The sequence below is a fragment of the Anser brachyrhynchus genome, assembly GCF_964034855.1.
Source record: "Anser brachyrhynchus genome assembly, chromosome: 3".
Taxonomy (NCBI): Eukaryota; Metazoa; Chordata; class Aves; order Anseriformes; family Anatidae; genus Anser; species Anser brachyrhynchus.
Genome location: NC_137696.1, coordinates 22,005,375 through 22,017,785, shown reverse-complemented (window position 1 = coordinate 22,017,785; position 12,411 = coordinate 22,005,375). Strand labels below are relative to the sequence as shown.

At 37.6% G+C, this 12,411-nt stretch overlaps 1 protein-coding gene across 8 annotated transcripts in view; it reads left to right on the top strand.

Annotated features, from left to right (window-relative positions):
• Nucleotides 1–12,411, top strand: part of ALK (ALK receptor tyrosine kinase) — a 309,718-nt gene that overhangs the window by 95,178 nt on the left and 202,129 nt on the right. For all 8 annotated transcript variants that reach the window (XR_013949459.1, XM_080587582.1, XM_080587583.1 and 5 more), the window contains exon 3: nt 2,082–2,246. Coding sequence is in view for 7 of the 8 variants with exons in the window: in XM_080587582.1 (XP_080443708.1) it covers nt 2,082–2,246 (165 nt within the window). In the remaining variant the exon portion in view is untranslated. The remainder of the gene's footprint in view (nt 1–2,081; nt 2,247–12,411) is intronic.

Genomic DNA, 12,411 nt, shown 5'->3' with positions numbered 1-12,411 from the left:
TGTTACAGATGCAAGTATGTTTTCATTAAATCACAGGCACTCTGAAGATGTACAAGGTAAATAGTTTCCTCTTCTTCCAAGGAGTAATCTGTTGTAAAGGCCATCCAACTTGACCACAACCAGCATGTTAGATGTCCACTTCTCTGTAGGCTGTTCATTGCAAGGGAAGGAAATAGTATTGCTACTTGTCTTTTTTCCTTTATTTTCACCACTTCACATGGAAGCTTTAGTTGTTTTCAGGGGTCATAACACTAAATGTGATAACTTATTTAAAATCACATACCCCCATTAAGTTGTCCCAGTTGTAAGTCAAAAGCCTGCTGTTTTACATGCTTCCCAAACAATATACAGTTTTCTTTTGAGGAGGAGGAGGTTCTTGAAAATGAGAGAGCCTTGTGGATGTCCACAAAAACCTTCTCTGCATGGGGACAGGAGGGTAAGAGAAAGCACAAAGGCTTCTGTTCACAGCAGCTTGATAGTAGAGGAGTGGAAGCAAGCAGTGACCACTAGAAAGCTTATGAAAATTTGTAGGACTGTTGAGGGAGAGAAGCCCACAAAGAATGAAGTATCTGATTTGAAATGTTTGCTCTTGCTGTGTGTTTTCCTCGGCCCAGGCTTTCACTTCCGTAGTTCTGTGGGTTCTGTCAAAGATGCCCTTGCATGAGCTGTGTATTTTTTTTCTTTTCTATCCTCCCCCCTCCTTTTCTTTATTTGACAGTGCCTTAAAAAGCGTACTAATCAAGGTGTTCCTGTAACTGAACTAGTCACTAATAATGATATATTTTCTATAAATTGTAATTCCGTGTTTGGTTGCTCTTTTGTCCATTTGGGCTTTGGTGCAAAGTTTAATAGACTCAACACTTACAGATTTATTTATTTTTTTTTTAAAGAACTAAGGGACTAGATATAAAAGTGGTTTTCAGCTTGGGTACAATATTGTAGTAGTAAACTGTACAGCATGAATATATCCACGGTTCACTGCTGCCTAAATTGAAGTGTGCTTCATCTATTTATTTGTAAAATTTATATTGATAGCATGGAGGCCTGAAGAGGATGGCAGCATGTGCACTCAAATTTAAAGAAATATGTAAAATCCTTGTTATCACTACTTCTGCTGTGTGTGGATTCCTTGCATTGTATGGTTTCCATGGTGTGATGAAGCAGTTAAAATGCAGAGTGAATGACAAAACACCTGAGTAGTGAAGAGAACCGCCAGGAGCCGGCAGCTCTCACGAGAGCGGTTGATGAGCCTTGGGCAGGGCCGGGAGCAGCGCGGCCGCTCTCGGGGCATACGGAAGGCAGTCCTAGGGAGTGCTATGAACACGGCATGGCGCGGCAATCAGGGCGTGGAGAGGGCGTTTGCACGGCAGGTCTTGTGGGATGGTGTCTGTTCAGAAGAGGGCTATTTCACTGGCCAAGTGGGAGGCTTGAAATCCACATAACCCAACAGCAGGGACTGTTCAGTGACCGTTTGCACTGGTCAAGGGCACTCATCCTGCCTCACCCTCAAGGCAGAATGGTGTACGCTTGTCTTAGAGAAGAGACTGCAGCTCCAGCTGGGAGGGTGAGGGGGTCTCTACCATGTACCCCAGCACCGTCTGATGCCTCCACACACGTAGAGCTGCTGAAGGGAGAGGCTGCAGTACAAACCTCAAACTGCAAGAAGTGTCTAGACCTTTCTCTGGTAGCAGGGACAGGCAGCAGACCAGCCTGCAAATGTGTGCCCAGGTGGAGGACCTCCTGCAGCGGGTGGCTGAACTGTAGGAGGCGGTGAGAAGTCTATGTAGCATCAAGTGACTAAGCTATTAGTTTAGATGATTCCCTTCCCTGATTTAGCCTGTTCTGTCCTTTTATCTGTTCACAAGAGAAGTTACTGGCTTTTGGGTCTTCCTCTTGATCTGCTTCTACCCCCATAATGTATCTCGGTGTGGTCCATTTCGTACAATTTTTTGCCTGTCTCTTTACAGACTTCCCCTATAGCTACTCATTAAAAAAGTACATGTGTGTTAACATACCTTCTAGCACAGAGGAAGTTAAACTTAGTCAACCTGGTGTGTTCTGTGTCTGTTTTCTTTTTCCAGTATTTGATTGCAATTTTGAATCTCCTTGTGAGCTGGAATATTCCCTTTCCCCAAAAGATCAGGAAGCCCCCAGCAAAGCCTGGCTCAGAGTGAGCGCAGAGGATGTCTCACAGCTAAACATCCCGGATGTGCCAGAGAGAGATCACTCTGAGAATACACCAAAAGGTAAGATGAATACAACTATGTCATGCCTTGGTTGTAGTGGTTGGTTTTAAAAAAACAAACAACCAAACATAAACAACCAACCAAACATGCCCTTTTAAATACTTCAGGCAGTTATAATCCTTTCGCTGCAGGAGGTAATGAATTCAAACAGTATGATTAACAAAGGCAGTCACTTTGAATATGAAGTATGTGCTTTTATCTACATTATATATATGGGAAGCAGAATATAAAACATGGTATTATGTAAATTCTGTATAAGGCTGATCTCTCTATGGACAATATCTGGATGAGAATAGTCCTGTGGTGCTCATGTTTAAGGTTATTCAGTGGTTGAAAAAATTATTTAAAATCACCAAGACTGGTTTTACCACTGCTCTAGGTGCTGTTTATCCTTGTGTTCAGGGCTCAGGTTTTCTATTTGGTGCAAAAACAAAAGATAGGTTTTGCCTTTAATATAAGAAAAAAAAATCTTGCCTGTAGAGACAGCTAGGAAGCGTGAAGAGAAAGGAGTGTAACACTTTTCTTCTTCTTTGGATGAAAATGTGGTTTGTTGGAATTATTTTTCCTGTTTATAATCATATCTGTGAATGGCAGTATATTTCATTAAGATTTTAAGTGATAAAAAGATTGGTAGATATATTTTCACCCTCCTAAGTATGAGAAAGCTAAAAATTCTTAGCATCTTTCCTGCTGTTTAGTAAGACCTGCTTGAAACCTTTCCCTATAAGGGTGGGGTGGTGGTTGAGAACGGAGCTACAAAGTGGAAAAGTGGAGTTAGGTGTTAGTGGAGTTAGGTTAGCTTAACCAGGAATATGGAACAAAGAGGTATAGGGAAGGGTAACAAACATTATCAGAGCTATGGAACAGTTTTTGTACTAGGAAAAAAATAAACAAAAATGCTTTATTCTGTCTGCAATGTGACGACTGTGAGATCTATAAAAATGTGCATTGAAGAGCAATGGGAAGCAGCCATGAAGTTAAGAATGCTGTGTATAGAACATACAAGAGGAAATATTTTCCATGTAGTATCTGAGTAAATCGTGGTAATAAGATGTACGAATTAATGTTATGGAGGCCAGAAGTATGCATAAGAAGGGTTGGATGAATTCTTGCAGAACACATTAATCACTGGTTATTTAATTCAAGTCTGCTTACAGTCCTTGACTCAAAAAGCTTCTGTTACAGAAAGCTGCAAGTGAAAAGATCCTTTCCTTACTAGCCAGCATCAGAGATGTCATTTGACTTTGCAGACCTGCAATCGGACTGTATTGCTTGTAACAGTTCTTATGTTCAAGTAAAGACTAAGGAAAAGTTTCAGTGCAGCTTTTGTTCTTGTTCTTGAATTCTGTTTTCTCATCCTTATCAAGAGTATAGAACTTTTCCCCAAAAAGACATTATAAATTAACTTTCGAGGCCGATTGCTTGAACGCTGGTTCATCAACAAACCAAGTCATTTTAGTGGGTTCTGTATTGTGTTTAAAACAAATGGACTGCATTTGTGATACATGCAAATATCTTCTAATTTTCACGTCAAAGAACATACATATGCATAATAAATTTCTTGGTACAAAGATAGTTAAGTGAAAGTTTGAGGTAAATCAGAATGTCTGCTGCTGAAAAAATATTTTTCCTTTTCTTAAATCCTCAAGCAAGCTGACTGCTAATGAAATTCAGGAATTAAAACATGCTTGTTTTGAATTAAAAATAGTAGTTGTTGCTTTCCTGGAGTGGGAAAAATGGAGTAAACAGTGAACAATAAAAGTATCATCCCAGGTGAAGGGCCTGACCAAGACACTGTGGAGCTTTTCTTTAGTAGAGTTATACCTTTGTCTGTATTTATTTATGTATTTATTTTAAATATCTATCAAAGCAGAAGACAGAAAAACTGTTAGCTGGTCCTGTATCCCAGAAATAAGACTATTATTGGTTAATGATTTCTAGTTACCTATTGGTATAAAATTCCATTTCTAAGCTCAAAAGTTGTCGTGGTGGTATTTTTTTTTTGTTGTCATTGTTCTGTTTCCACCCCCACTCCCCAACCCCTCCCACTCCTTTCTCCCTCTGGAGTATAGGCAGCTTAGGCTGAAGTTTGTGTTCTACTGTTTTCTCCCATTGCAAGGTATGCCGTGTAACCAAATGCACATTATTTGAATGGATTTATTTGGATGGGGTGCTGGGATGAGGTTTTGGGGGTTGGGTTACCTTTTTTTTTTTTTTTGTAATTATCAAATCTGTTGGACGATTTTCTCCTAAGCCCCTCAATAGAACTGTTGATCTGAAACTCTTAGGTGACTAACTTTTTGTGTATAAAAACTCATTTGAAAAATCAACACTTGGAGCTGGCATCTCTACTTTAAATCACTTTAATTACAGCTGCTTGGCACAAATAGTTATGCGGTCTGTTTCATTCTGAAATAATTAAGCACAAGTAATTCCAATCCCCACTGGTTCCTGCAAATTGTACTTCCAATTATCTCAATCTCATTTCATCTCCTTTGCAGACAGTAATGCACAGAGAGAAACAGATAATGTAACCAGCTTTTGAGATGGTTTAGGTCATCCTTATAACTCGGCTATCACGTCGTGTTAAGACATTGATAGAGACAAATGCCTTAGGTATGATTCATTGTGCTTCATGAACATTTATGTAAAAGGTTTGTCAGGAAATCATTGGTAGCTATTCCGAAGAAACACACTGAAAGTATTTCTGTTTCTTTTTTCTTTCTTTTTTTTCTTTTTTCTTTTTTCTTTATTTCCTGCAGCATGATGTAGCTCAGTGTCTAGGAATCAGATCAAATTGTCATGGATCTGAGTACCTAGAGGAAGAACAAGTTTTAGATGTCTCAGTATTTGGTTATGGTCACATCTGAGCGCTATGTTCACTTGACATGTTCATTGTGTAGTATCACACAAATCATAGATCTGAATAAGGGTAAATGTCGAGGTGAAGAAGTCTGATATTAAATTATTACGTGTTGGAAATTGGAGGTCTGGTTTGCAAAGAATTGAAAAAGGATGGTTAACCAGACAATGGTGGAAGGTGAAGTTTAGTGTAGATTATGTGAATCGAAGTGGTGGGAGAAACAGTCTGAGTTGGCATATGTAAGAATAAGTTCTGATCTGGTTGCAATTATTCAAGCTGATTTTTGGGTAAGAATAGAACTGTGAAAATATCAACTCATTAGCAGTCATAAAATAAATGTCATGTTGGAATTAATTGGGAAGAGAGTAAAAAACAGAAAATAATACACTTTTATAAATATGTGGGTCACCTATATCTAGAATGCATCATTCTTTTCTATTTTCTGGTTCCCATATATCAAAAATCATTTAGTACATCTGGGAAAATTATTAAAAGAATGGAAACAAGGATGATCTAAAGTATGCAATGGCTCTCTTTTAGGAGCCCTTAAACTGACTAGGGCTCTTCTCTGCCTGGAAGAGACATCTAACAGTGGCAATGGTTTATCAAATCATAGGATTTTATAAAATCTTTATGAAAGATTTTAAAAGGTTTATAAACTCCCAAGACTTTATAGAGCAAGGAAAAGATGAATATAGAAGGAATATTCCTTATTTCTTCTAATACAGAATTGAACATCATCAGGTTAAATTAGTAGGTGTCAGGTTGAAAACAAAAACAAATGAGATCCCTCAGTGTGTAGCACAGAATAAAACTGTAGAACTGATTTCCAAAGGGGACTGTTTGTGCTAAAACCTTCTGCAGGTGTACAGGAGGTGTGCAGGGAAGAAAATAATTATCACTATTACAATCCTTTTCTGGCTCAGAAAATCCTTGTGCAATATATCCCTGAAGGCCAGAGGATTAATCTGGGGAAGTGCAACTGTTTGCTCACCCTGTTCATATATTCGTTGCTATGTATCTATACCTGTCTGTTTTCAGAGGCAGATGGCTGACCTTGATGGATAGTCAGCCTATGTTGGCAGGGTTGGTGTGATGTTATGTTCCTCTCCCATCCTTCACCCCAATTTTTTCTTCCTTTCTGAAAAAGGAGAGAATTGTACTCTTTTGGAACAATTTTTAGAGTTAGATAGAGAAAAGGTGTGACTTAAATATTTAATATTATTTGCTGTTCTGTGAAAGTCTTGTAAATGGTATGGAACCATTTCTTGTGCAACAACATTGACTGTTTGGTAGGAGGAATTGCAGGACTGTCTGTCTGTAGGAATCTGTAGAAGTGTGTATGCCAAGGTACTTTGTACCTTGTTGGAAATATTGTGCTTGGAAATTTTGTGCTAAAATACTTCACTCTTCTCCCTTGCCTGCTTCCTAGGCCCTGCACAGTACATAAGATCTGCTGGAGCTACTAATATTTTCAAGTCAAGCTTATTAACGTTTTGCAGGATTAGAGATTTAAAGTTAAAATTCCACTGATATGCTAAAGATTGACAAGAAAAACTCTACTAATAGTATCTGAATCTGGTCTGTATGTATTGCAATGAGTAGGCAATCCATTACTAGACTTTTTTCTTTTAATTCATAACTAAACAAAATGCTGCTATGAAAATCTAAAATTCTGCATCAATGAATGCATTTATTTATTTTGACAAGTGTGATTAATTCTTAATTATTTATGATCCTTCATAATATATTATACCACCAAATGTACTGCAGTCTATTGTAATGAAATACGGGGAACTGGAGATCTTGCAACTGTGGCAGTATTTCCTAAGGAGGCTAGTTATACAGTCCAGTCTGTGGTTAGAATGACAGAGTTTGTGAGCTGGAGAAGCTGCCCTTTGCAGCAGCGTGGTTGAGCGTGTTTGTCGTGCCCAAGTGAAAAAGTTGTTGACCTCTCTGATACACTTTCAGTGGGTCAAACCAGCCATATATTCTATGCATCTTTATTCAACTCTTGATTCAAACTCAGGGTTTTCTGTGCTGCAGAGCCACCGAGTAACAGGTGGTTTAGTATTCATCAGAAAGTGTGCCACTCGAGAATTCATCCCTCCTGTGACCTTTTCACAGTGCTGGTATTATCCTTCTCCCAGACAGCCAACGGCTGAGCTTCCTATCAGCAACATCACTTTGTCATGTTGCCCGTGGGCTCATAGAGGACAGTAATTTTGGTCCCTCATCTAGGAGCACAGTGCTTCTGAGTTAGATTTTACATGGCAGAGGAAGAGAGAAACCACTAGTACAAAGTTCATCTTGTGTATTTAAGGAGGAAGGACCAGCAGTGGTGGAACCCAAAATATGTATTCACAAAGCAGAACAAGAGCTGTGCTTGGTTGAATGTCAGTGTGTGTCAGTGTGTGTTTCCAACTGCAAATGCAGTTTTAAACTTGAAGGATTAGAAGCTTGACCACTCCTGCAAGAATGTTGCCTGCTCCTCGTTTAAGTCTTGTGATACTAGATAAATGAAGTGAATTGCAGCTTCTGTTATCTGAATATTTCAGGACCATGAAAATATGCAGATACTTGATAAAAATTTCAGATGAAGAAATAAGCTGGGGAGGTATGACTACTATTTAAAATAAGAAACAAGGAAGTAATAAGCCAGTCTGCAAATGTGAATATGAGTTGAAGCAACTCCTTAATAGAAAATGTAGATTAAACTTTCATGAAGGGGGCAAGGGAAATGGCAGATGACAGCATTCAAGCCAGCTGCTGATTAGTTGAAAAGCTCTTGTGTAAGTTCTAAAACAATTATCTGCACGTTGTGTTAATGCAATTTTGATTTTGTTATTCTTACTAAAGAAGTGGAGCAAGGCTAAGGCACTGAGCATATTACCAAATGGGAGATAATGAACTGCAGGATTATCAAATGGCTGTTGACTTTAATTTGTGACTACTCAGACAAAGAAGAATGAGGAAGATAATATAAGATAATAAACAATATTTTCTTTCAGGTTATCACTTTATTAACAGAACCGCAGAGTATAAATGAATGTGGATTTGCAAGAAGTAAGTAGCTGAGATGTTAATTAATATGTAGTACTCTTAAGCAGAAAAAACACTTGTAATGCTAAAAAGCTGTCTACTAGGGGAAAGAATACGGGGTAAACAGAGTAGTTGGGTTCATGCTAGACAGAAGTCTTCCCTTTATATTAATCCTGAGACTGGTTTCAGGATACGCCTTGATCTCACAGAATTTATCTGTCTTATATATCTTTTAAACAAGATTTCATAGTATTTGTTATACTTCTTTTCTTTAGTAAATCAATATATGGTGTTTGAGGTTTGACAGGGTGGGTCTGAAAACAAAACAGAATTGTCTTCTCAGGAGAATTTCAATTTTATGGGAAGAAAAATATGTAAGTTTTTTCATATATTCATGTCTTCAATTTTTTCTAAAATTTGTGATGTGCAATAAGCACATTTCTTTTTAATTTTGGAGGAGAATATAGGTCATCCTAGTCAGAAGAGTTTCAGTCCAGATGTTCAAATAGTCCTTAGAAAGATACTGCTATAGTATGAGGCCATCCTAGTTTTATTATTTATAGATATTCAGATAAACAGCAGGTATCCTATGAAGATTTGTAAACTTCCATTATTTTGTAAAATCAGAGTGGGATTGGGTTTTCTATTAGTTATTTTCCTCCATAAGATCTAGCCATTGAATCAGTGGAAATAATTGTTGTGTTTGGGTTAAAAGATCTGCTACAAACCACAAATGAAATAGCAGGAGAACGAAGCAAGATCTGGAAACAACACATAGGCTCAAAATTATTCATAGGCCTTATAGCAAATGAGAGATTTATGGATTTACAGGTGTCACTGTCACGTTCTTTGTAAACAGAGAGGGTTTTCAAATAAAAAATGTTATTTACAGTGAATAGTTATGGTTGCTCTACATGAGATTTAAATTTTGATACTCAACTTGGCAACGCATATCAAGTGTTGCAACATGGCTCTGTAGGAATTTATATAACTTTCATACACTAAACACAAAGCAAACTTGCTTCAGAGTCTGTTGGGCTGTGAGGAGAAAAAAGGAAAAAAAAAGCTTTTTTTATGATGGTCAGCTTCCAACTCATTCTCTTTCAGTACAAGAAATAGACCAGATGTTCTTAGCATTTTGCAGCTTGTTCTTCTCATTAGTACGACACTTGTGCTTTGTTATTGCAATGTTATTTTTCTTTAATGAGCTTTCTCTGAAGAGACAAATTATCATCTCACTGTAGGACAGTGTGTTTGTTTATACAGTAGGTATGTATTTATGCAGGCTGTGGAGAAGCGTGTTTGTTGATTTTTGAAATCTTCTTTGCTAATTCCTTAACTCAGTGAAGACTTGCTTGCAACTCATCATGAAACATTCTGTTCCCCAAGCTGAAAAATAAAAATTAATTTCAGTGTGCATCAGGTGTTAGTGTGCTCTGAGGACTTGCTGCATACCTGTGACTAATGTACTTCAACGAGTATATCCAGAAAAGGCACTGACAATGAAGAATAAATGGCTTGTAAAATGGCCTCTTTATCACTCTTAGAGACACTTTCTCCTTGTCAAGATGAGAGGCAAATTGAAGGGACAGCTGGAAGGAAGTGTATTCTGCTCTTGGCTGTGTTTAACCTTTTTATAGGAAAAGACTACTGCATTAACACAGATTTGTGATTTTTTTCCTATGTAGTAGGGGTAGTGTTCTTTATCCATGAGTGCTTGTTTCCATGGGCACATTGTTTTTTTATTGTACTTTTCAAGTACAGAAAACTCATATATTTGTGCAAAGAACATTCAATGAATTTACACATTGTTATTTGATAGTTTTAATTTATTTCTAGCCTTTCTGCTGCCTTGGTTTTCTGTGTATGTATATATATATATATACATGTATGTGCATATATATATATATATATTGCCATGCTAATGACAGCTACCAGAAGTAGTAGCAGTCTCTATTTACAGTCTCTGTAAATAAAAAATGTAATGTATGATGGAGTATCAGGAAGACACTGTAAACTTTGTAGCTACTTTGTAAACTACTCCTTACCAAGCATAGTCTAATTATATGCATTACCAGTTATTCCTATAACCTGTGTTTCTTTACCTATGAGTCTGAGAATGTCCTTCTACGTTAGACACTTACTTCATACTGTTTTGAAGAGCTGGGAGAAGGGTTTCTGCATGTCACCAAAGCAAAACTAGAACACAACATGTTTAAATTAATAGCCCAAGCTGAGTTGTATTCCTAGCTCTTCCAGACTTCATGTATCTTTCGTACCTTAACTAGCACTAACATTTAGATGCCTGTTACTCTGCAATATTTTTGGCATTAAGTTGGCCTGGTCCACTGTTAATAAATAGAGATTATCATATGGGATTTTCTACAAGCCTGTGTACAGGCCCTTTCTACAGGGATCCCAGATCCCTTTCTACAGGGATCTGTGAGCTTAACTGTGCTATTCTAGAGTTTTCTCTTATAGCAGCTTAAACTGAGAGTGCTTATTTTATCCTACTCAAAGTAATCAAAGAAGGTCGTAGTGTTTAAGGTAAGATACTGAATGAGAATCATTTTACATCTTTAAAGATTTTTTTTTCTTTTCTTAATACCATGCAATGACCGTTTAGGTGGCCCCAGGCATCTTGCGTACTTTATAATGAATAATCTTCCATTCAATTATGAGTTAGAAGCTATCCCTAGCTATCCCTAAAGTTTCATCTGTTTTCTTTGTTTGCTTGTTTTGAGAGCACAATAATTAAACAGATCATATAATGTAAGAACATGAGAATGGCCATACTGGGAAAGCAGGACAGGGAAGCAACTACCCACAATATTCGCTGTAGGCAGATAGGCTTGCCTTGGGGCTTAGGGGAGCAATACAGTATAGCACTCCCACGTTATATGGTAAGTCTGCTGGGATACATGCTACAAGATGTTGTTTGGAATCTGCAAACCTAGATGCCAGTCCTATGCTGAGCATCATTGCCTTTCTGTGTAGTGAGTTATATTTTGAGTGCCTCTTTTGGTAAAAAATCACTTCCTCTAAGTTCCCTTAACTCCCTTTAGGCTCAGTGGCATAGTCTTTCATATCTATCAAGTGCAGCCAATCTAGAAATGCTTGGCATTTGTCTTTTGCCTTCCATATATAAGAATTTAAAAGAGGATAAATACAAGTGTTTGTCTTTTGTTAAAATGAGGAAAATGTGTGTTTTGTGTTTTGCTTTATTTTTATTTTTGAATCTTGACTTGATAATAGTGGGTTCATATTACTTGCAAACCCAGATAAGTCATTTTCATTAGCTGAATACTCAGGTGTCACAACAGAGATGAAAGAAGCAAGCACAGCATATTTCTAAATGGCATTTCCTTAAGAGTTAATAATAATAATAATAGTAATAATAATAATAATAATAATAGTGGGCTTTAGTCATTGTTCTGCATTTTTTCTTCTTCCTCTTCTATGGCTGTGAGCAGTTCTTTCCATTCTTCTCTGAGAGGTTGTCATATAAATTATCTGGTGTAAACATGAGTAAATAAGATGATGAGTAGACTTCACCAGATTTGAAGAGGTATTCAAACAGCCAAAGCATTGCCTATGCCAAAAGAAACAATCTGATTTAGAACAGAGCTGCAGTAATTTGTTCTGTGTGCTGCTTTTAGGGTGGGTCATCTCACTGCTTTCATGTGCTTCCAGTGGGGAAGCGGAAAGGTCAGGCAATGAAGGGAAACATTTTGCTGTATACCACAGATAAGCATCTTTGGCAGTCATTTGGAGCCTTGCAAGGCACATAAAAGGCATTAATAAAGGTTAGATGGGAACTCCTTTTCACCTGTCATGGTAATTTTGTTATCAGAGAAAAGCCCAAGCTGCAAAGCTCTGATACCAATTTTGAACAGCTGAAGGTGCAAGGTTGTTCAGGTTTCAAGGTGCTGATTCAGAGCAGTGCAGAAATAAAAGTCCATGTTTAAACAGTGTACTGATGCAGGTTTAATTCTACTTTAAGTGTTTTTCCTGAAGGTGTGGAATTATAAGGAGAGGAAACAGAGAATGGTTTATGTTCAACTACTGTAACAGATTATAGCTTTTTAGGCTGCCAACTTTGGATGGGGCTGAGTCGGTCATACACATCATAAAGGCCACTTTATTAGAGCTGAAACTTCTCTGTGACATACAGAACTTGGAATTTTCCATACTGAAATTTCTTAGATTAACTTTCCAATTACTAATCAAGCCAAAGTAGTATCTGTTATGCCAGAGCGG